Source organism: Rhamphochromis sp. 'chilingali' (assembly GCF_963969265.1).
Source record: "Rhamphochromis sp. 'chilingali' genome assembly, chromosome: 21".
In the NCBI taxonomy this organism is placed as follows: domain Eukaryota; kingdom Metazoa; phylum Chordata; class Actinopteri; order Cichliformes; family Cichlidae; genus Rhamphochromis; species Rhamphochromis sp. 'chilingali'.
The window spans coordinates 9,077,005-9,102,700 of record NC_137949.1 but is presented as its reverse complement, the minus strand read 5'-3'; the positions used below and the strand labels follow the sequence as shown (position 1 = coordinate 9,102,700).

Below are 25,696 nucleotides of genomic sequence, written 5' to 3'. Positions count from 1 at the left end.
ATAAACAGTTTTTCCAGTCATATAGGATTCATTACCAAGAAGCATTATTACAACAAAGAAATAATCCACCAAATGTAAATTTCCTTAGTTTTGTCCTAGTGTCACAAGCAAACAAGCTGTGTAGTTTTATCTCCAAGACTCTGTTTCATTGTTTTGGATAAGAGATGAATTTTTTTTTTTTTAAATTCTGACATTGCAATCCAGTTAAACTTTATCCACCTGTAAAACTGTAGGAGTAGCTTGACTGAACCTTATCAATAATTTAGGCAAAACTACCTCTTCTTGTGATGATATGGAAGTTATTTAGCATCACAGGAAGCCATAAATACGATGCATTAATATACAAGCACATGGCGTATATTTTATTTGCAGCTTTCTAAATCAAAGCAACATTTACCAGCTTGCAGAAAAGAAAACAACATAATTTACTCTTCTGGTAACTTTTATTATAAAAACACTGTAGTTCACCAAAGTACTTAAGGACATCATTTATCCACCCACTAAAAATGAGGATGCAGCTTTTAAACATGATGACAGATTAATTGTAGCAGTTTTCATTAAATCAGATGCTCTTCCTTCATCTTTACTCCAGATTTCTCTCGTGAATGTGTACTGTTCTTCAAACAGTCAGATTACATCAGAGTCACTCTTGTGTTCCCGATACTCTGTGTATAATCTCTCGCTTTCTTTTGTGTGGTTTGCTTGTCAAATCTCACTTAATTCAGATATTTTCTGCTGTTGTTTTGGAAGCTTTCTTATTTTACTGCCAGGTATTTATTTATTTTTTATTATTCTTTTTTTTTTAATATCTGAGGTGATTTGTCTTCCTCTAAACTCGAAAGACCAAATGTGCCGTATGCAAAGAAGAGTGGTTCTGTTTTGAAGATTATTTGCCCCACATAGCTGGAGTTATCTGCTTTGGTTCACCGTCTGCCTGAAAAGGTACTTTGGAAAGTTTCGTAGCACTCGGATAACCCTGATATCGGTCTCACTCTCACCAACTTTGGAGTGACAAGGCAATTCAGGAGGGAAACTCAAAAAACCTTCGTTTGCTATCTGAACTAGAAATCCGATTACTTGTGAATCCCCTCCCATGTCCCCTCCACCCCCATGCAGGTCCTTTTTAATAATGTTTTTTATGAAACTCATCCGCCTGACTGATGAGCTTTGAGTTAATGCTGTCTCCACTATGCAGAGCTATACACCTGACCTCAATTAACTTACATGGAAAAGAGAGGAGAGGGGGATTTGAGGAGAAACAGAGGAAAAGGCAGCGCGAGAAATGGCAAAAGTGAGGGACATTGACGTGCCTGGCATGGGAAAGTGACTTGCACTCTCTTCTAGTGGCCATACCAGTCCTTCGGGGAGGAAAATATGCAATTAAAGCAAATCTGCCAAAGATGCTGTAAAGCCTGTACCTGCAGTAGCTTGTCGGAAATTCAGGTATTGAAGAATGGGACACCTCAGAAATGCAAAAGCAATCACTGCATTATTACTGTCATTCATTACATCACAGTGAATGTATTGCTGTCATTTAGGACAGGGGCATTTATGTCTTTTTATCAAGTCAGGGTGATTTTGTTGGATAAATGTGAGGATGATAAAAATTGTTTTTGAGAGAGACAGTGCATAGATGTTTTGACTTGGCATGTCTACTGTTACAGATTAAGACATTTTTAAATGACATGCTAGGACAAATACAGGCAAATGAAAGAAAACTCAATTGGTGCTCATATTATCGTATGATAGTATGATGTTTTCAGGGGAATTTCGTAAAGACTTGTTTTCATGTTGTAGAATATATTTTGGAACAATTAAAGGACTTCCTAATGGTGTTCTAGGGTGTGAGCATTGGCAGCTGCTAAACCCTTTTGCCTGTATTGTATGTGTTAGAAATCCTTGCATCAATGCTTACTTGGGTGTAGCTTAAAGCTAAACTCATATCGACTCTTCACTTTCATCTGAATGCAACCTACCAGGAGTAGGTGTTTTTCAAATGTATTTATTTTTTCTTTCTTTCTTAATTTTTAATCTCAAAGGAATTATTGCATTATCTGGGCATGTTACATGGAGCAGTGCCTTTGGCCTGCAGTGATAAAAGAGATTAAAACATGTCGTCCTTCTCATGAGAAGGACGACATGTTTTAATCTCTTTTCAACTCCAGGCGCTTGGACATCTTCCTCGTCTGTGCACTGTTGCTAAATTGTGTTGTATGTCCCTGTTTTCCTGCTGCTAACACAGCTGGTTAACTCAAGGTCAACTGTTCCCCGCGTAACTGTGCTTCTCTTTTCCAGCATCTCTCTATTTCCAATGGCAACTTTCACGTGGATGCCTCCTTCATGCAGACCCTGTGGAATGTCCAGCCTACCTGCTCATCAAGTAACATGGCAGTAGGTAAGCTTAAAAACCCCAACAACCATGTTAACATATCTTTGTGGGGACCAAAAATTGGAAGTTTACTATACTTGTGGGGACCAACAGGCCCTTATGGGGACAAAATCCCCGTCTCCACAAGTTTGAAGATATTTCTGAGACTCAAAATGTGATTTTTAGTGTCAGGGTTACAATTAGGTTGGGGTTAGGTTCAGACATTCATTTTTGATGCTTAATGTTAGGGTAAGCAGCTAAGGAAAGCATTATGTCAATTAGATGTCCCCACAAGGATGTGAAAACACAACTGTGTGTGTGTGTGTGTGTGTGTGTGTGTGTGTGTGTGTGTGTGTGTGTGTGTGTGTCTAAATAAAAAAATCTGTTTAATTTAAACTCACAATTTTAAGTTAATGTTTCAAAGAAAGTCCACCTTTTTATAATTTAAAAATGTATTATTTCCTGTCATCATTTTAATGTACTGATGGTGTTTGAAAAACAAAGCAGCCATATATTAGAATAAATGATTTCTTTTTCATGAATAAATGGAACTTTTTTTTTTGCCTTTTAGGTTTTTTTAATTGGTGGACATGTGATGCGTCTCTGTCATGGGCATGATGAGAGCCTGACCATCCCTGGAGCAGACAAGAGTGAAGAGGAGCAGAGGTTAGTAATTTAATTAATTAAATTAATAAAATCTTTCAAACTAACCATTGGGGAAAATAGTTTTGAGGATGATTAATAATAAACTAAAAAAATGTTGTCACTTTTAAGCTTCACTTTAAAACTGAAAAAAAGTTTTTGGTTTTTTTGTCTTAAACTGTGAGGAAATACTGAAAACGTTTACACTTACCACATATGTTAAAGTTATAGGAGGAGTTCAAAATTTACTTTTCAATCCACTTTTTTGTGTTTGTTCTTTTGAAGAAAATTCACCTGAGGCCTCTTTTTTTTTTTTTTTTTTTTTTTTTCAATCCAAACTCTTTCTGTTGTAATCCTGTGTGAAGGGTTACAAGGCTGTTATTTATTGAGAAGCACTGAAATAGCCTTCAACCCAACAGTTTTTTTTCTCCCTCCTGAGTCACTATCATAAAATATAAGAATCTCTTGTTTTCTGACCTGCACAGTGAGGTTTAAGCAGGAATAATCATATATATGGAGACACTGTGATATTTTTCTTGAGAACATCAAAATGTCTCCAAAAACAAATTAATCTGGAGCCAGATTTCCCTCGGGATCCAGTTCACAGAGGGTGTTTTTAGCTTTAACAGAAGCATACCATGTTGGACTGTTCATGTTGTTTCTGTCACTTAAATTACTTAACTGAGGCCCACATTTATTTCTTCTGCTTTTAGGATAGTTAACTATGAGGCTGGCAAGGGAGCATCAAGGGCCCGTTCACTGTGGAGAGTGGAGCCACTGAGGATCAGGTAACATCTGACTCAAAAACACAAATAAAATAAATAATATATGTTTCTCTCAGAAATTACACAAAGGGATTGTTTTATTTGAGTGGGATATAAAAGAACATGAAAAAATTACATATTATTATCTAAACTGGATGAGGTGAGAAGTGGTCGGCCTAAAAAACTTACCTACAGTAAATAAACAGTATCTGAAAGTTATGTCCTTAAGTAACTGGACACAAACAGGGGACACAGGACTTAAAATCAATACGGCCGTTCAGTTAATCCTTCTACTGTTCACTAACGGTTCTTCACAAATGGTCTCAGTGGAAAGGCAGCTGTCACAAAGCCATTCTTAATGATGGAAATGGGGAGAAATTACTTTGCCAAATTACACAATAATTAGAATAACAATCAGTAACAGAATGTCTTAAGGGGTGATTATTCCAAATTTTGAATTTTTAGTTCAATTTGTCATCAGTTATGGTCAGGAGAGAGGTACAAAGTGTGTCTCTACAGCCATGTGTAGCCATAGCGGAGGTTTGGTCATGGTTTAGAGTTTGCATTTCAGCCAGTTGTTTTGGGGATCTTGTCAAAATTAATGGAATTATGAATGCAGAAATGTACAGTACCATCTGGAAAGCATTGGATTGGCAGCCAAACACACTGTCAATGTAGGAAAAGCATACCTGGATTAAAGACGCACAAACACACATGGAGCCTAGATCTTAACATTTTTGAAGCAGTGTGTGATCATCTTGAGCGGGGGGGGGAGGACATCAGTGTAGTGCAAACTCTGTTTCTCCATTATATACTATATTCCTATTGAGGTTTCCTTAGGTTTCAATAAATGACTACAAATATTTCCCTTTATTTAACAAAATACAAAGAAATTGTGGGAGGCTATAGGTTCCCAGGTTATATATAAACTCCATCTATCTCTTCTCCGAGCTGTCAGTACCAATTAACTGGCAGAGTTTCCAGAATTCGAGGCTCTGTTTACCACCCGCTTTGAACTACCTCTCTTCTATCACCGTCCCCCTTTCTCTCACATTTTCCTTTAACTGGCCACCCACGCAATTTTTCACCAGTTACATCGGCTGCCAGCTCTCACTGGGAATTCCTGTCAGACTCAGTACACTTTCAAAGTGCCACAGGTGCGACTATTAAGGGTCATGTCTCTACTTTTGACTTAAGGGAGAATTGTGAACAATGTTTCCCAAATTGCATCATCTGTAGAGAGAAACTGGAGCTGCTCTGAAGTTGATATGTGAAATCATTTTAGTTGGTAGTGCAATTCAAGGTTGTTTTTTACATGCATTTGAACATTCTTTTAAATAGGAAGAAGGGAAATATGGTAAATCCTACATTACTGGTGCGATATTCATTTCCTAGAATGAAGTCAGCTTTGTATTTTCAGAATAGTTTGGGCAATTTACGCAAATAACTCAGTTGTCTAGAGCACTTAGATCTAAATATTGTGCCTGCAGAGTCTGTGTTAATATAGCGTGTTTTTTTTTTGTTTTTTTTTTTGTAAAGAAAACCTGGCAAAAATAATTTAAAAACTTCTTTTCAAATATTAAATTATGTCGATAGTCTCAATTTAGAGTACCTGTTACCTGTTATTGCAACAAAAGAATCAAATCAACCCCCCGTTGGTTCCATGGTGGGGAAAAAATAGAAAATGCTGAGAAAGTTGTTTTTTTTTTCTAGCGATTACTCAATGGAGGTGGATGTGAGAATGAACACATGTGGGTGGGTGAATTCACTACTAGCCTGGAGGCTATATTCAGCAAGCTTCACCTAATGCAAACAGTCCATCTCCTGACGTGTGCTGCATGTGAGAAAAAGCATTTTCCAAGCCTGACTCTCCTTATGCTGTGAAAACAATAACAGATGACCAAGTCTAGAAATTTCAGGGCAATGTTGCACTCAAAGCTTGTGACACCAGTTCTCTGTGTTTAGCTGGAGTGGTAGCCACATCCGGTGGGGCCAGCCCTTCCGACTACGCCATCTCTCTACCGGCCATTATCTTGCTCTGACTGAAGACCGTGGACTGGTTCTGCAGGACAGAGTGAAGTCTGACACCACGGCCACTGCTTTCTGCTTTAGGGCCTCCAAGGTCAGTGCTCTGTTTGCCTGTATAAACATACTTTTTCACAACACTGTAAATTATTTTCTCCCTTCCTGATTTAGTATTTTTTTTTGTGTCTTTCTCACACTTTAAATGTGGAAAAAAAGCTATCAAAATATATCTGGCTCTGTACGAAATAGTAATTGCACCCTTTGTTAAATCTCAAATTAAATGTGATTAACTACTTTTTTTGTTTTTGTTTTGTAGAAAGCAAAGTTTAATTTCCCTATCAGACCTGTTGATTCAAGAAATCACTTAAACAGACTCACAAAGCGAAGTAGAGTTAAAGATCTGAAAATGCAACACATCCTGTCACAATCTAAAGAACCTAAGAAACAAAGTCACTGACATCTATCAGTCTAGAAGGGGTTTCAAAGCCATTTCTAAGGCTTTGGGACTCCAGCGAACCATGGCTAGAGAGGCATTATCCACAAATGGATAAAACTTAGAACAACCTTGCCAGGAGTGGCCTGCCTACCAAAATGAATCCAAGAGCTCATCAACGACTCATCCAGGAGGTTACACAAGAGCCCAAAATAACATCTAATGAACTGCAGGCCTCACTTGCCTCTATTAAGGTGATTCTTATGATTCAGAAATAAGAAAGCGACTGTACAAAAACATCTTGATGTGCAAAAAGTTTAGGGAACAATTTTTTTTATTTTTATTTTTTTTTAACATAGGGCCACGTAGGTTTGAATAACTACCTTAAGTAATAAAATCATAATTTAAAAACTCCTGTTTGTATTTACTCTGGTTATCTTTGTCTAATATTTAAATTTCCTTGATGATCGGAAACTTTAAAGTATCACAAATATGCAAAATCAGGAAGGGGGCAAATACTTTTTCACAACACTGTATACTATCTGTTTTAAAGCTAACTCTTATGTGCGCTTTGAGCAAGGCAGTTACAAGATCTGGAAGCCGTTCTGGGGGGTTGATGTAAATAAATGTTGTTAGTTAACTAACCTCATTAAAAGAGGACTCAAAATATCTCACCCTGACTACTTCATCAACAACTCCCAAAGCGAGTCTCTAAGCCCTTAATGAGCTCATGCCATTCCACTATAAAATAACCTTTTCATAGCTGCTGAGTTGACCACACTGTAAACGTTGGAGCAGGCAGTCATGTTGTCCATGTGCAATTGCAGCTGGTTTGCATATACTGTAGCTGTTTTCAATTAGGGAGAAAAAATAAATTCACCCTCACCACTGCAATATTAAAAATAATTATGATGCACTGATAGTGTTTTTTTTTTTTTTAGATACATACTTTGTAATCTCTTATTTGCCTTTAGTCATTTCTTTCCTGCAGTTGCACATCCATTTTTCTCCCACTCTCACTCTGTTGAACTCTGAGGGTTTGTGCGGCTCTCATTTGATAGCATGTAGTCCAAAAATAATGACTTGACGCTGGATATAACCACGAGAGAGGAGCACACGGTTTACTTGAAACAGTAATGGAAAGTCTTTTATTTATTCCCATGAATTTGGTACACACTGTTGTGCAGTAGAAGGTAGCACAGGAGTGTGATAAAACTACAGGTTGTGTATTTTTTCTTTCTGTTGAGCTGTGATTTATTTTATTTTATTTTATTTTTTAAACCACACCCAATAGGAGAAAAGACTAAATTTAGATGTATTTTTGTGCTGAACCTCCCTTACCTGAAGAGATCCAGCCTTTTTTGGGGGGGGGGATTTACTGTTTTTATATGTGAACAATCCATAATTATTATCCTATGTTAAAATCGCTACAACCACATAAAGTGCACACTGAGTCACCTTCACAGAGCTCCATTTGTTCCCATGGATATCCCTTTATCCCCAGTGGATGCAGTGTAAAAATCCCTCTGACTCACATCACTTCAAAGTCTTTTTCTATCGTACTCCTGGCAATGCAGCAAAACACTGCTCTTACTTAGAACTCATGTTTCTTTAGAAGAATATAGATTGTTTAATAACCCTCTTATTCTCCATCCCTTATCCACACCCCCTGCGCCTGCTATTTCCTGTATCTGGAAAGGTCAAAGCTTTGCCATGTTGAACATTGGCTTTAATATGTTTCTCGCTACTTGCTGTCGACTGCAATCAGTGGCATCGCTCCATCTCTGCTGTGCCAGAAATGTAGCAGAGCTAATGAGGCCGGCAGCAACCTCCTGGCAGGCCAATGAATGCATTCTCCGCAATCGGCATCTCTGATTACCATCTAATCACAATACATCTTCATTTGTCACATTTCCAGGCTTATATATATGCATGCCCGTGTGTGTGTGTGTGTGTGTGTGTGTGTGTGTGTGTGTGTGTGTGTGTGTGTGTGTGTGTGTGTGAGAGTGATTTTATTTCTGTCTGACTCTCTTTGCTAATCTGTGTATGTTCCTGCTACAGGAAAAGGGAGATACTGGCCCAAAGAGGGACATTGATGGCATGGGCGTGCCAGAGATCAAGTACGGAGACTCTGTGTGCTTCATCATGCATGTGGCAACAGGACTGTGGCTGTCCTACCAGGCGCCAGATGCCAAATCATCTCGTCTTGGTCCCCTAAAAAGAAGGGTAAATGCATTTTTTTTTCTTTTAAAACTTGGATTTGGACTTGAATAAAATCAGCCTTCTGGGATTTTCTTACCTAGATGATTGAGTATGCATCAATAGACTTTGCAGTAACTTTTACTAATGTAGCTGGGATGTAGATGGGACCATTCAATGAACAGTTTAATTTTGCCTGTTTGATGAAAATAAATTGACCGGGGCTCTGTCCCTGCAGGACTGTCACAGCAAAACAATACATAAAATACACGTTGTTTATGTTTATTTAGATGAATCAAATTAGAAGCTGAATAGATCTTCTTCACACTTATTCAGACCCTTCATAGGGTATAATTACAGTGTATATTTAAGATAAAGGTAATTATGGTCCCATTCCATTAAGTGCAACACCAGCAGCTATGCCCACCTGAATTGAACATGACCATAACAAATATTAATTATTACATCTCTCTTCATGCTGAATGTCAAAATAACTGCTATGAAAATAGCCAGGTAATCTGTTTTTTATTGGTCAAGGACAAACTTTTAATAAGTTTGCACCAAATTCTCTTCAACCTCCATATGCACAGCGCACTGTACTGTCGTTAGTCACTTGATTATATTTTACATGACCAATAAACAAAAGAAGTACTGCTGACCGGCCCCAGGTTTCCTGTGTGTTTATGCTAAAATGACTTTATTGGAAAAAATACTCCATCTCAGCATATTAATAATAATAATAATAATGGGTTGCATTTATATAGCGCTTTTCGAGACCCTCAAAGCGCTTTACAATTAGTGCGCATGCGCCAACCAGCGTGACCGACCGTGACCGACCGTGACTTATGTATGTATGTATGTATATATATGTATATATTGTACTATTCTTAGTTAGCGTATTGTCTGTCTTGTCTTAATGTTGGTTTAAAATGGAGCACTGTAACAAAAAATAATTTCCCCCAGGGATCAATAAAGTATTCTGATTTCCACTATTCATTCACTCTCACATTCATACACTGGTGGAGGCAGCTACAGTTGTAGCCACAGCTGCCCTGGGGCAGACTGACAGAAGCGCCATCGGCCCCTCTGGCCAACACCAGTAGGCAAGTAGGGTAAAGTGTCTTGCCCAGGGACACAACGACCAGGTCAGAGAGCCCAGGGATCGAACCGGCGACCTTCCGGTTACAGATGCGATTCCCAACCCCCTGAGCCACAGTTGCCCATATTGTACACTAAAGTAATCAAGGTAGTATAATGAAGTTCTTGAGCAGAGCACTTCTGCTACTGACCCCTTCATCTGCTCCAACTAATAATATATAAGCCAGTCGATACTTTACTTCAATGGTGCAAATTAAGCAGAAAAGAAGGGGCCTGGACTTCACAAAGTACAACAACTTCTTTCTTTTAAGCTCCTCAGACTACCATGATGTGGATGACTGAGAACCTACACAGAGAAATTAGGAAGTAACTCACAGACAGTAAAACTCTGGGGTTGTTGCAGTTGTCCACTTTGCATGGTTGGATAAGCACCTGTTTTGGGGTCGTTGTTTTTTTCTTTTTTTATGGGTAGCATGAGTAAACAACTGCTTCAGGAATAATTACGAATAATTTATTGCACAGCACATACTGTAGTGATACAAATATGCAACATATATAGCTGCCATCTGTTTACAGCATGACCATAAATGCCTGCCATTCCTCGAAGCCAATGAGTGCATACGCAAATAACACACAGTCAGTGGGCTATATGGCTGGCCTTCCAAACACCCAACCAACTCAGGTCAAATGTTTTTCTTTTGGAACTGAAAACAATGTTTGCGGATGACACAACCCAGAAGAGCTAACTGATCAGGCTAGGAATCCGCAGTCTATTTACACCTATAGGCCAGTGGACTCTTTCAATGATGAGCAGGTACACATCCTGGACAGAAAGGAACGCTGGTTTGAGCGGTGAGTCAAGGAGGCCATCGAGGAGGACACATCTTTCACCATCTTACAGTGTTGTGATTGGAGCCATTCCCCAACTCTCTGTAACTGGTCATGACAATATGCATATTTATGATCATGAAACTGACCCCACAGCCCATTGTTAGTCAATGGTGCTAGTGTCAGTCATTATGCAAATGTACTGTTTATAAGGTTGGGGAAACCTGCAGTCAGCTGAGACTGAAAAAGTCATATGAATGAGTGACAAAATAGAAAACACGACATCCAGATGAACAGAATCATCTTTTTTGGGATTTCCTTACCTGGATGATTGAGCATGCATTAAAAATGTTAGCCTTGGATACATCAGATGTGGTCACCCACACTCCACTCCCATCTTTTCTGCAGACCCACAGAGAGTGCACATGAGGCTGAAACCCATTTAAACGTGATAATTGGCCACGTGGAGGGTGACAGTTAGTTTTGGGTGAGACAGAAGGATTAGGGTGGCATATAAACACTGCTCATTGCCGGGCGTTTGTCCAGGGACATCAAATACCACGTCGTGCTGGCGCCAGGCAGACCTTGCAGCCTTGGCCGCATGCCAAAGCACCAGACGTGTTGGAGGTGACGGGTGGTGGGTTTACATTTAAATCCTCCCCCCACCCCCCTGTCTTTTTTAAATTAGGCTGCTTGATTACAGTAAGTCAGGATGACGGGCTCATCCTCCAGCGCTGTCAACATGAGGAGTCTCGGGCTGCACGCATCATCCGTAACACCACGTTCCTCTTTACCAACTTCATCAAGTAATTCTAGGAGGGTCCTCTTTGCTTCTAGCAAAAGCTCCACACTAAATGTTTGTAAAATGTTACACATTGATCCACCCTCTCTGTCTTTTCTGCCTTTTTTTCCTCCCAGAGCTTTGGACAGCATTGCAGCAGGAGAGTCTACAGCAGTGGCCGGGTACGTTGAAGAGGTGCTACAGACACTGAATGATTTGATTGAGTACTTTAAGCAGCCCGATTCTGAGCTGGAGCATGAAGAGAAGCAGTGTCTTCTCCGTTCACTCATCAAACGTCAGGACCTCTTCAAAGAGGAGGTGAGAGTGGGTGGTGTGATTAATTTCTATGCAAAAAGAAAACCTCTCATACACTGATGTTTCTCATTTAGATGATGCTATGCAGGAAGTGTTTTTTTTTTTTGTGTGTGTGTGGGGGGGGGGGGGGGGAGTGGTTAAAACCTTAGGTTCTTAAATGAATGTATGTTTCGACTTTGGTTACATAAATTTAATGTATTTTAATGAGTCCCTATTAATCTTTCATCATCTGTATTTGTTTAGCTCCTTGCTATTCAGTTATTATCAATTCTTGTAAAAGAATACACAATAATTATGTATATATCTTTTATTTTTCTCAGGGTATGCTGAGTCTTCTGTCCAAATGCATTGATCGAATGAACCTGTACGACAGTGCAGCCCACTTCGGGGAGGTGGCTGGGGAGGAAGCTGGCGCAGCGTGGAAGGACATTCTCAACCTGCTTTATGAACTCTTAGGTAAACAGTTGAGTGATGGATCACATGAAATATCCACATCGTTTGTTTTTTTCTTCTTTCTTTTTTTAACACTGTCAGCTGTTGGTTCAGGGTAGACGTGTAGTATTTATCTTCCTTCAGTGTCTCAATTGACTGAATTTGCCTTCTCTTCTATGTTTCTCATCTCACTAACCCCCCACCCCTTATTTCCTGTATTCCATATTGTAGCTTTTAGATCATCCTTAATGCCTCATTTCTTTCCTTCCTTTCCTTCGCTTCCCACCTTCTTTATTTTCTTTTTTCTACTCCCTTCTGTCTTCACTTCCTCACTTTTTTTGTTGTTCACATTCTCACTCCACATCTGGAGTTAGCAGCTGGTCGCATCATCTAATTGACACTTAATGCCATTCTTTTCCTTCCTTCCTTCGTTCAACATTTGCAGTTCAAAGCTGGTCACAGCACTTACATGACATTTAGATGTAAACGCAGTGCCTCCTGCAGTCTTACTGTCTGCCTTCGCTTTCATCTAGGTCACGAGTGTTTTGAAAGCAGTGTAGATATAATCATAGAGCATCGAGCTGAATATTTGAAGGCAAAATGGCATCGTTAACAAAATGCCAGCCATCGCAGGTGTTGGCATTATCTGATTCTCTCGGGGCCTCACACTGAGCCATGAATGCTAAAGCTCTGACCCTGAAAAGTTTTATTTCAGACCGCTTTCTCTTGGGTACTTTGTTTTCCTGTCATTGGAGTTTTCCCATCAACCGCTTCCACTTGGCTCACCTTGACTGCCTTTGTAATCATCACCACCTCCCCTACATGTACTTCCTCACATTACACACAAACACACGTGCTCAAAACCCACAAATACACTCCTCTGAGTACACTCTAGCCATCCCCACAGAGAGGTCACCCTCAGGATGGCGTAGCAGATTTTGCATGATGAATTGTGTCGGGGCCAGTGGCGTCGTTAGGCCTATTTTAGGGGTGCTGAAGCCTCCCTAAAATATTCTTAAGCCCCCCTAAATAATTTGGTGGGTTTTTTTTTTTTTTTTTTAACTTATTCGATTTTTTTTTTTACAGAACTTGCAGACAAATTCAATATAAAGATGCAGGAATATGAGTTTAAAGAAATAATAATATAAACCTGTCGCTATTCACACAAATATGATCATAACTCGGTTGGTCCCTTTCGCTTTACATTGTTAAGGTAGCGTCAGTGCTTCGTTATCCAATCCCTTCCAGTTGTTCACAGGGGACATCCACATGACTGAAAATCCAGTCCTCGTTTTCACTGCTACTTTACACTCCGCTCGTATACACCTGCAGAAACACTAGCGTGCATGTGGCAAACGGCAAGAAATCATGGATATACGCAAGTTTTTCAAGAAAGTAAGTCTTCATCACTGGCTGGTAGTAACAATTAGTTAGCTCCAGCTAACAGCAGAGAGTCCCATGTAAATAATGAACCAGGTGCTCCCCATTTTGTAAATAAAAACCTGGCTAGCGCACTAAGTTAAATTGTTAGCATAATGTTAATTTCTGTCACTCGTTTTAGCTCTGAAAAATCCAGCTGAGCTCATTCAGGTATGGTTATCATCAGTGGAAATAATAATAATCACTCCATCCCCATTAACCTGTAGGAGTCAGGGCAGAGGAGCACAGAGAGGCAGAGGGGAGAGACGTCTGCTGGAGAGGTGAGTCAAAGGATGGAGTCATTTGTGATGGAGACAGTCTGATTAGAATTTTATGGGACTCAATATGGATATGAAATATGAAACATTTCAGTCACGGTACAACATATAAGACCTGTTTAACTTGAGCTTTTATTTAGGAGAGTCAAGGTTAGAAAGTGGAGAGAGCAAAGAGAGAGATATGTATATAAGTCAAATTAGCCTGACTCACATATTTTTGAGGGTTCTATTTTAATATTACTTCAATTCAAGTAATTTAGTAATATTTTTCAGGGCTTTAAATTGCAACCATTTTAGTCACATGCGTGCTCAAAATATAATGTTTGTAACTTCAAAATATTTGGGAGCAACAAATTACTGTGGAGCGGGAGCAGAAGTCATGATATTAGCAATTTACATTACAATTCAGTATGTTTTAATGTATCTTGAAGGGTGAGGCAGAAGGAGTGGCTGAGGGAGAAAAAGGTCAACAGGCAAGTTCAAGTCAGAGAGAGCAAGGAGAGACAGAGGAGCTGCAGCAAATGGATCGAGAGGCAGAGGAAGATCAAGTTATTACAGAGAGAGGAGAGCAAACAGGCCAAGAGAGGGAAAATGATGAAGCAGCTGCAGCAACTCATTCTACTACAGGGTTTGATTTAGGTGACAAAGACACAGGGCCCAGACAGGTGAAGCTGAAGAGCTATCCAGCTGATACTTTTGGTACACAGAAGCGGGCATTTAACCACAGCTGGTTTGAAAAGCACAACTGGTTAGAATATTCAGTCAACCAGAGTGCAGCTTTCTGCTTCCCATGTAGAGTGTTTGGCAAAAACATCAAACATGATAGTTTGGTCAGTAACGGTTGCAAGAACTGGAAGAAAGCTTTAGTCATCTTTGGCAAGCATGAGATGGCACAAACACATAAGGACAGTGTTGTTACATGGAAAAGCTACCAGGGAACTAGCAAACAGGGAAACGTTGCACAGATGATAGCAACTGCAAATGTGAGTGAGATAGTCGAAAGAAGAGAGTATCTCAGACGAATTGTTGCAGTCACCTCTATGTTAGGGAGACAGGGACTCCCTTTTCGTGGTCATGATGAAGGTGAAGACAGCCCAAACAGAGGGAATTTTCTTGCGTGCATGGAGCTTTTGAAGGAGTTTGATGCTTTTCTTCAAAAACATAATCCCCCATCAAATGCACAGTATATCTCACCAACATCCCAGAATGACATGATTGACTGTTGTGCCCAGGAAGTTACTAGTGTCATTGTATCTGAAATGACAAAGTCTAAAGTCTATTCCATCATGGTGGATGAGGCAAGGGATAAAAAGGCAGAGCAGTTAGCTGTTTGTGTCAGGTACGTGTCAGAGGGGGCAGTGAAGGAGCGTTTCCTTGCACTTGCAGAGATAAAATCATTTGATGCCCAGTCCATTGCAAATGAGATTCAGCAGCAGATCCAAAACTATGGTCTTGCAGAGCTTAAGTGTGTAGCACAAACATATGATGGTGCAGCCGTTATGAGTGGCTCCACTGGAGGTGTACAAGCACATTTTAGAAGGCTCCATCCTGAGGCTATCTATGTGCATTGTTATGCTCATCAACTCAACCTGGTTTTGTGCAATACTTGCAAGGCTGTCCCAGAGGCTGTGGAGCTTTTCAGCTTGTTGGAGTGTGTGTATTCTTTCTTCAGCACCTCCCTAGTCAATCATCATAAGTTCATGGAGACTCAGGCAAAGCTTGGATTGACAAAAACTGAGCTTGTGCAACTTTCAAACACTCGCTGGGCATGTCAGTTGCGATCAATCAGTGCAGTTCTTGAGACATTGCCTGCCATTTTGGAGTGCCTATCTGCAATTGGATCCCCCATAGCTGTTGGTCTCAGAGCAAAGCTCTACAAGTTCTCAGCAGTCTATGCACTACTGATGTTTCAGTCGATTCTGTCTGTAACCGAAGGACTCCACAAATTCCTGCAGAAAGAGACTTTAGACCTGGCAGAAGCTTTTATCTGCAAACAAGCTGTGTGTGACACACTTAAGGGCAAACACTCAGATGCATTTGCTACAGAGCTGTATGAGAAAACCAAGGCCCTGTGTAACACCCACAGTATCCCTGAACCAGGTGCCAAGACAAGGCACAAACAGAGGAAAATGGAGGATTTTGTCCTGGAGGCAACTGTGGGTTCACGCACTGAATTGAACAACTCAGACACATTGAAAAGAGAGTTACTTTTCCCTTGTGTGGATCGGATGGTTGGCGAGCTTGATCAAAGATTTTGCAGTGTAGATGCAGGGCTGCTAAAAGGCGTCCAGGCATGCAGTCCTAAATCTGAGAACTTCTTGAGTGAACCACACTTGAATGAACTTGCAAAGCACTACAGACTTGACCTGAAAAAAGAGGAGGTTCTGGTGGCCAGAAACTTTCTTACCCGGAAAACAGAGGCTGGATGTCCACCCAAAAATATGTTGTCTGTGTACAACCTCCTTGATTCAGACATGTTTCCCTCTCTGAAGGCAACCATCCAAGTTGCCCTAACAGTGCCTGTCAGCAGCTGCTCGTGCGAACGGTCCTTTAGTGCACTGCGTCGGCTGCACTGCGTCGGCTGCACTCCTGGCTGCGTCAAACAATGGGTCAGAAAAGACTTCACAGTCTTGCAGTCATGTCTATTGAAAAAGACACGCTTCAGCATCTGAGTCACAACAGAGTGATTGACCGATTTGCCACTCTTAAAAACAGATGTCATTCTTTGATGCTTCCACCCACCAAGTAACTGGTGATTGCAGCCAGAAAAATGTACTTTTTTATTTTCAGTTTTTTTCTTGTTATTGATGCAGCAAACACATTTCCTCTGTTTTTTTGTTGTACTGTATTATAAAGCAGACTGAAATAAAACAATAGATCTATTGGTGGCCTAGGATGTTTAATCTGTCCAAAAAAGTAGGAAAACAATTTCTCAGTCTTTGTTTTCTGTTTGTGAAATTTTGTGCTCATTCACTACGTTCGTTCATGTCGTGTGCATCTCTTGGGGGCTAAGCCCCCCCTGTCCTTAAAACCTAGTGACACCCCTGGTCGGGGCCTTGTTTGTTCTGACCTTCTCTCTCTTATTGGTCTGTTATCTGTCCAAGTAGGCAGTGTGCTTGTTAAATGATGAGATTATGGACATCAATATCACCCCAAGCAGGAATTTTCCATGAGCCTCACTGTATTATACTATTGATGATCTTTACAAACTCGTATGAAGAGAGGGATTTCATTTGCAAAACTTAAGTCTACATGTCATCAGCTGTAATCTGATGAAAATGTCAATTTAATTAGCTTATTTGAGGCTAAATTAGCATGCATTTCTGCTTCCCAGATATCCTGGCTGGAAGCCCTAAAAAGTCACGATCCCCAGAAGTTAAGTCAGGCTGTGTATTAAAGATAAACATAAAAACATCCCACCACTATTTACAATGGCCACCTGTTGTAGAGATTTTTACTAGTGTGGAGACATTACTCAACTTAAGCAGATAAAGTTTGCCCAGTTTTCCTAGAGCTATAGATGTGCAACCTCCTCTACTGTGTGTCTACACCAAGCTACATTCCAAAATGCAGATGTAAGTCTAACATGAAATAACGATGTTCTAATTGGCTGGTTTGCATTATTCTAGACTTTAGTGGGTATTTATAATACACAAGATGCAAGATGTACAGTAATTATGCACATTTCTTGATTCACTCCTCTTTTTTATATTTTGCTGGGAAATGGGAAATGGGTATAGCAGCTTATTGAAACCTGTCTAAAAATATGTGGAAATACATTATTTAGGGCAAAAACAGAGTTTGTGCAATTCTAATGAGCTTGAAATGCAATATTTGGTGTGACCGCTTTTATTCTTTAACACAGCCTTCTACTCTTGAAGCAGTCTTCGTGATTAGCTCTCCAGATGTCTTGAAGGAGGCACACATTCTAATGTCCTGTGTGCAAAAACTGAGTAATATTAAAATGGATAAATACATTAATAAAATAAATATGGCTTCTCACATTTATTTTCTGACTGAACAATCTACTTTTTTCCTTGTTTGTTATTTATTTCTTTAATGAGATAAAATTGTTCTTGGACTCAGTGGGACAAATCGTTTCACTTTAAATTGATGTCTTCATTAAAGCCTTAGCAATATTACAGTATATCTTAATACACTGTATGATTATGTAACCATGGTTTAAAGCCTGTAGTCTGTGCAGCCCCAGGTTCTCCTGCCTGTCTTTGACCTTTGAATTTTACATTCACATCAGTCACAGTGAATATCCTTGCCCTTGACTCAAACTGTGGATCTAGCCATGTGTTCATTTTGAACTATAGCTTGGCTGAGAGCGCAGAATTAAAGGAGATTAGACACCCATCAGTATTCCTTTGGCACAGAGTGCTGTTAAAGTGTTTCACAGACATTATCCGTCTGCTGTCCCAGAATCTAAATGGTGAGAAATGAGACAGTATATTGATAAAGAGGCTTCTTAATGTCACCCACAGGTGTAGAGGATGGTACAAGAGAATACACCTCAACTTTTTATGGGGGATAGAGGTCTTGGTTTAATAGTGCCTTTACAATTTTTCTCATGTATTTTCTATTCAGATTTAATGAGTTTTCATATGCACATATGTCATATCAGGAAAACCTGACGCTTATTCATTAGTCAAAGTCAAATTGTTTGCAGTATCCACTCACCTGATATTCTGCTGCTGGAATGCACTTTTATAATATTAATATTTTATTTTTGAAATCTTTGTTGTTTGTTAAGCTGCACTGATTCGTGGAAACCGGAACAACTGTACCCAGTTTTCCCGAAAATTGGACTGGTTGGTCAGCAAACTGGAAAGACTGGAGTCTTCATCAGGTATGATGAGAAACTTTCAGTGGAAAAATTGAGGAGAGGAAAAAAAACTAAAACGATTAAAGATTTTTGATAGGCGCAAAGGACAAAAATGTGCTATCAATAGGGATGGGTATCGTTTAGGTTTTATCCGATACCGGTGCCAAACCGGTACTTTTGAAACGGTGCCGGTGCTTAAACGGTGCTCGAACCGGTGCTTAAAGAATGGAGAACACAAACTTTGTCCAAAAACCTCTCATGTTTAGCTGTTTTTTTTTGTAAAAAGATAACAATGTTGGTCTTCTCTGCAGCTATAGGGCATATATGGTATCACTCTTGGCTGGAAGCAGTGCTTAAACAATGGAAAAACACAAACTTTGTCCTAAAACCTCTCAGCTGTTTTCCACTTTTTCTTTGGGCATTTTAGCCTTTTTGGCCAGGGTGAAGGGACTATCTGCCATCAAACAAGAAGACAGCCGCATGTAACTACGACGGTGTTTGCTAGTTCACCTTACATGCATTAATGTAATAACGTGGTTAGCCTACTCAACGTAAATTACACACGAACAACATTAAGCTACTCACACAGAGAAGAACGGCTGCTGCTGCATCATCATCCGTCATCATTTCTGCTACACTGGCAGGGCTAGGGGCCAGGACTCTCCTCTTCGGGTTCATGTTGCTAACTCCTGGTCCGATAACAGGCACCACACCCGCAGTAGATGTGCTCGGTGTGAGGTCTCGCAGCAAGCTATCAAATACGGCGCATTTCTAGGCTTTTAAAAAAACGCTATGCGTCGCCAGGTGTTTCATCAGATTTGAGGTGTTACCTCCTTTGCACAGTATCACCTTAAAGCACTTGTTGCAGGCTGCTGGGTTTGCATCTTTTGCTGTGAAGTACAGCCAGACTTTTGACCGCTTCGCCTTGGGCGTTTTTAATCTGTAGCTCTGCTCTAAAAGAACGTACGTACCTGGACCTGCCTACTATCCTCGGAAAGGTAAAATGATTGGCTAGAATCCAAAGCGTATGACATCTCAGGGAAAAAAAGCACCGAAATAAAGCACCGAAATGTGCACTGCTTTTCGGTCCGGTTACTACCGTTTGTGTCAGAACCGGATACCGGTACCCATCCCTAGCTATCAATGTTGGGATGTGGTCTAAATGTTTCTTTTGTTAAATGACAAACATTTTGTGTAACTCTATAGGTATTCTGGAAGTCCTCCACTGTATCTTGGTAGAAAGCCCAGAAGCTCTGAACATCATCCAGAAAGGTCACATTAAATCCATCGTCTCTCTGCTCTACAAGCATGGACGCAACCACAAGGTAAGCAGAAATATTAGACTAGAAAAGGTACAAGAAAGGAGCTTTTTGTGCCAATGCCAGTCTAGTGCCATATCTTCTAATTTTAGAGAAAACAACCTGGCTTCACACCAAACATTTCACAGGTTCTTCCTTTGTCCATGCTCCTTGTGGAGTATAGACAATTCACCTTGGCAGTTTTCACAATGCTCTTGATGGTAGACAGACAGACTGCTTTGGTTTTATGCCTTGGCAGAGGATTTCTTGAAGTCAGAGTTGAGTTAGGATTGCCAATGCATACATAGAATCATCAATCACCACTAAAAATGCAGAAGTGTGGTTTGATTTCCCCTATATAAGGTTTTTACATGATAAGTTTATATTTCTACAGCTACCGCTTCTTTAATGGGTCAATCCGGAAGTGCCAACACAATCATTGTCTCTGGTTTTTCTCAGAGCAATCAACAAATGCTGTTCGAATTTGCATCATGAAAACACTTGGCTAAGAAAAATACTCCACTGTGTCAGTGCAAAAACACAACTGGCTCAGTCGTTGTCACATTTTGGCTGTTGGTTGGTCCTTTGCGGGCAGAGGTGGGAGACATATTTCCTCGTTGTGGTCTAGTCCAAATTGGGATCAACTTTGGTGCCAGTTGCTCTGTTTTTTTTAAACACAAACACTAAACACTAAAGACATTTAATTGGATTATAAAACCTCAACAACTGTTAAAAAAAATTAAGCTGTCAAACTGGGTTTTAAAAACTGTACTAAAATCTTTATCATGGTTTCATTTGTTCCAGCCGAGTGATGTGTATACAGTGTTTAAATGTCAGTTTCCTAATATTTACACTGTCACTTGTTAGAAGACATCAAAGAGCTTTCTTGTAAACAGCAGTTGCTGATCATGAATGGCAGGTGGAGGACGATAGTTCTGCTTGAAGGCCCTCTTGCGCACTGTGAATGTGCTCCAAGCATCACAGCTTGCAGAGAATCTGTCTGAATAACTAATCATTTCCTCTCGGAGCATGTGAAACGCTGACACACTGTGGATGTGTGACATATTTTCACACAAAAAGGAAAAAGTGTCTGACACAAGTGTCTTTTTCTCTGTCAGATCCTGGATGTCCTTTGTTCCCTCTGTGTATGCAATGGAGTGGCAGTGAGAGCCAATCAGAATCTGATCTGTGACAACCTCCTTCCCAATAGGGACCTGCTGCTTCAGACTCGATTGGTCAATGATGTTCAGAGGTAGAGAATTTAGAGTATTGCACCGCTGCTGGATGCAGTAGCCCCAGTATACACAGCTGATTAAAGAGTGGAAATTTGGAGTGACGATTTCAATCCAGTGTTGACTTTCCCTGTTTTCATTTCCAGTATGAGACCAAATATCTTCCTGGGCATAGCTGAAGGTTCAGCTCAGTATAAGAAGTGGTATTATGAGCTGGTCATTGACCAAGTGGACCACTTTGTAACCAATGAGCCGACCCACCTGAGGGTAGGCTGGGCCAACACTAAAGGATATGCTCCATACCCTGGTGGAGGAGAAGGGTGGGGAGGCAATGGATTTCACTGCTGGTAGATCTCATATGTGGTTGAAATTCAAAACCCATGTATGTAAGAAAATATAGAGATAATGTATATTTAGTCTAGATGCATACAATCTTAAGGTTCAATGCTGTTTTTATCCTACGTTTAATCTACCTGACAACAAACAGTTTATGCACTGATCTGGATGATTCATAGTGAGTAGGGATGGGTATCGTTTAGGTTTTATCCGATACCGGTGCCAAATCGGTACTTTTGAAACGGTGCCGGTGCTTAAACGGTGCTCAAACCAGTGCTTAAAGAATGGAGAACACAAACTTTGTCCAAAAACCTCTCATGTTCAGCTGTTTTGTTTTTTTTTTTTTTGTAAAAAGATAACAATGTTAGCCTTTTCTGCAGCTATGGGGCATATATGGTATCACTCTTGGCTGGAAGCAGTGCTTAAACAATGGAAAAAACACAAACTTTGTCCTAAACCTCTCATGTTCAGCTGTTTCCCACTTTTTCTTTGGTCATTTTAGCCTTTTTGTCCAGGGTGAAGGGAGCATCTGCCATCAAACAAGAGGACAGCCGCATGTAGCCATGATGATGTTTGCTAGTTCACCTTACATGCATTAATGTAATAACGTGGTTAGCCTACTCAACGTAAATTACACACGAACAACATTAAGCTACTCACGCAGAGAAGAACGGCTGCTGCTGCATCATCATCCTCATCATTTCTGCTACACTGGCAGGGCTAGGGGCCAGGACTCTATTCTTCGGGTTTTTGGGGGATGTTGCTCCGGGTCCGATAACTGGCAACCCACCCGACGTGCACGGTGTGAGGTCTCGCAGCAAGCTATCAAATACGGCGCATTTCTCGGCTTTTAAAAAAAAACGCTATGCGTCGCCAGGTGTTTCATCGGATTCGAGGTGTTACCTCCTTTGACAGTATCACAGTATCAGCTTAAAGCACTTGTTGCTGCTGAGTTTGCATCTTTTGCTGTGAAGTACAGCCAGACTTTTAACAGCTTCGCCTTGGACATTTTTAATCTGTAGCTCTGCTCTAACTGAACGTACGTACCTGGCCCCGCCTACTATCCTGGGAAACGTAAAATGATTGGCTAGAAGTGTATCACAGCTCAGGAAAAAAAAAGCACCGAAATAAAGCACCGAAATGTGCGCTGCTTTTCGGTCTGGTTACTACCGTTTATGTCAGAACCGGTGCCATCATGGCACCGGACACCGGTACCCATCCCCAATAGTGAGTCAAGGTATCACATCAGTTTGAGAATGAAAATAGGCAGTATGCACAAAAAAGGTTTTTATCTCACGTAGTGTGTCATAATGGACAAAAACCAACAGTGCATCTTGGATAACTGATGACCTCCTGACAGAAAAGCTATCATACTGAAGCTGAAGAGAGGCTGAATCTGTGCAGTGGTTAACTATAAATACAAAACAAGAATGATGTTGTTGTTGTTGTGTAGGTCTGTGGAACTGTGAAATTGAGTAACCAGATAGCCATTATCACTGATTAGGTTTCCATTGTCTGGTTCTATTCTTTTCCTGGAAACTGCTAGGCAGTGTCTTCTTTCAGACATCACACATGCCATAAAAGAGATATCACATGACTGACTCTTGTGTCCTTAGTTCAAAACAAGGTGTGTTGAATACAGAGTTTATAACTTCTAAACTCTATATTTACCCAACATATTTTCCCCCAACCCCTTTCCCCTAAACATCAAACTAAGAGGAAATGATACAGTAATTACAAGGTAATGTTTTTACAGCTTGCCTCCAACAATGAAAGTATTACATGAAAACATAAAAAAAAAAACACTTAAATTAACATTTTAACGAGTCTACATTTAAGCAGTTTTTTTGGTAGGCACTACACCAGGGTGGGCAACTCCAGGCTTCGAGGGCCAGTGTCCTGCTAGTTTTAGATATCACTCTGGGTCAACACACCTGAATCAAATGATTAGTTCATTACCAGCACTCGAGGTCTGGAGTTGCCTACCCCTGCACTACTCCCTGTCACTAGAATGAAACTAACAGCACTAGAATTCAATGAAGTAATACTACAGACTCAGTGAAGTCAATCACATTGAGAAACTTCAGAGATCTGTGTCTGAATCATGTTATTTTGTTTATTTCATTTTTCTTTTAAGATCTTGTGGTTCGGACTGAGATGATTAGCGGTCTGGTTCTGGCCCATTGGCCTTATTCTGTCCATGTGTCGTGTAATTACTAGGAACCATGCGCAGTCAAAGACAGTCTTACTGCAAAAAGGCAAATTTGATGGCCCTGGAAAGCTGGAAAAAGCACAGTCTAGCTTTTAACTTGCTCTGTTATCTCGTCTTTATATAATATAAACTTTTAAATTTGTTCCATGCTACTCTGCACTACTGCAGTTAGGTAACTCCAAGTTTGTGGAATTAAAAAAGGGTTATTGAAGGACTTTGACCTGACAGAACCTTTTGTGAATAATGCAGGAGCCTGCTGTCCCCTCTTTACTTTGCTTTTTCATCTTTGGGACACTGATATAAAATTCCACTTTCCAACCTCTACCTGTTAGACTTCTCTTTTACATCTTCTGAAAAGCCTTGCAACGTTTTGAATGATTTTGATATGCATGCCGTACATATTCAGTTTGCATTCAAACGGAAAGCGCCAGCTGATTGCAGTTTTTTTTTTTTCTTTCTGCATAAGAAGAAGGAACCAGTCAGTAGTTTGAGTCCATATCTTTGTCCTCTTGGTGCTTCAGGGGTATAAGTCTCTTAGTCCCTCTCTTTTCCAATCTCAGCCTAACAGCATAAAAACTATTTCACCTCACTTCCCTTCTAAATCTGCTAAAAGACCCATCACCTCCCCTCATCCATTTCATGACATTCTTGTTAAAGCACTCACCACCCAACTCCCAACCTCTCTGCTCACTTCTCTTCTCCTTGCCCATCATCCTGCCCTACATTTGCAATGACTTTGCAGCTGTAACAGCCATCCATCCTCCCTATCTTTCTCTGCACACTGTTGTCTAGGCCGAATCCCAAGGGCCGTGGCCTCCATTAACCAGCACCTGCTGAACTCAGACGATGTGGTCAGCTGCTGTCTGGATTTGGGAGCTCCCAGTATGTCCTTCAGGATCAACGGGCAGCCTGTCCAGGGCACGTTCGAGGACTTCAACACAGACGGGTTCTTCTTCCCTGTAGTCAGTTTCTCTGCAGGTGTAAAGTAAGGCTCTGCATTTATAATTGTGTTTTTGCTGAGGCTCTTGATGAATTTGCACCTTATGAACTTTTGTAGGTTCACACAAAAACCAATGGCATAGCACCAAATTAAAGTAATTTTGTTACTGTGCTGCAGCTTCCTGGTATCTTAATTTTTATCTTAATGAGACAGAACAGGTCATACCAAAAGGGGAAAAATAAACCTGAAACCATTTCTTAAAATGTTTTCCTATCAAATGAAGTTATATTTGGTTTAAATTTATGTGATGTGTTATGCTTTATCTTACATTTTATCCCAACAGCATACCAGTAAACATTGAAATAAAAAAATAAAAATAACCAAAGAAGAACATTTAAGTCTCTACTGCAAGCCTGATATTATGTAATGCCAGAGATGTAGACGGATGTTAGCTGAAGTTATTTACTGCCTTTTACTGTCATCATCACAGGGTCCGGTTCCTGCTGGGCGGTCGCCATGGAGATTTCAAGTTCTTGCCACCTGCCAGTTACTCTCCGTGTTATGAAGCACTGTTGCCCAAAGAGAAGATGCATGTAGAGCCTGTGAAGGAGTACAAGAGGGACCACGATGGGGTCCGTGATCTGCTGGGAACCACCCAGTTCCTCTCTCAGGCCTCCTTTATTCCCACCCCTGTTGACACCAGTCAGGTGAGATGTTAAAGTGATGTTACACCCAAGGAAATTAAAAGCAGCGGTGTGAACGCTTGTGTTGAATATACAGTAAAATTATATTCTAGTTCTTTTGGTTGGTTTGCTCTGGTTCTAAAAAGTGTGCTATAAAATGTCCATGATGGGTACATGATTGCTGCTGTTTCTCTTCTGCTCCTTCTTGTTTGAGTGCTGTTTAAAAAGAAGACAAAGCTGTTTACTAGCCCTGCAGCGGTTTCAGGGAATTCATTTTGTGTTACGCACCTGTAATTTAACATTCAGTGCTGCAGAAGTGGCTCTGAAGTACAAATGGAAAATAGGTGCTGACTTTCTACCGCAGTGTAACAAAAGGGTAGGAAACTTGGCATAACCCCTAGGGATCTAACAATTGGATAGACATGAGGAAGAACGGTTTTCATCTTTTTGAATCCATCAACAAACAACTTAAACATAAACAATTACAAAGAAAGAACAATACAGTATCCACATCCTAACTAAAGAGTAAAACAGTGAAATGTGGATTATTAAATATTAGGTCTCTCTCCTCCAAGTCTCTGT

General features: G+C 40.4%; 1 protein-coding gene across 1 annotated transcript; it reads left to right on the top strand.

The window, feature by feature from the left end:
- The first annotated feature begins 1,429 nt into the window (after positions 1-1,429).
- LOC308389628 (ryanodine receptor 3-like) lies at positions 1,430-21,334 on the top strand. The gene is made up of 13 exons (XM_080871117.1): positions 1,430-1,443; positions 2,296-2,395; positions 2,940-3,034; positions 3,724-3,798; positions 5,740-5,896; positions 8,294-8,458; positions 11,090-11,163; positions 11,276-11,456; positions 11,774-11,909; positions 18,342-18,437; positions 19,620-19,738; positions 20,830-20,963; positions 21,090-21,334. Exons 3-13 carry the CDS (start codon positions 2,964-2,966, stop codon positions 21,292-21,294), a joined length of 1,413 nt encoding a protein of 470 aa, XP_080727243.1. The 5' UTR covers positions 1,430-1,443; positions 2,296-2,395; positions 2,940-2,963; the 3' UTR covers positions 21,295-21,334.
- Positions 21,335-25,696: the final 4,362 nt, after the last annotated feature.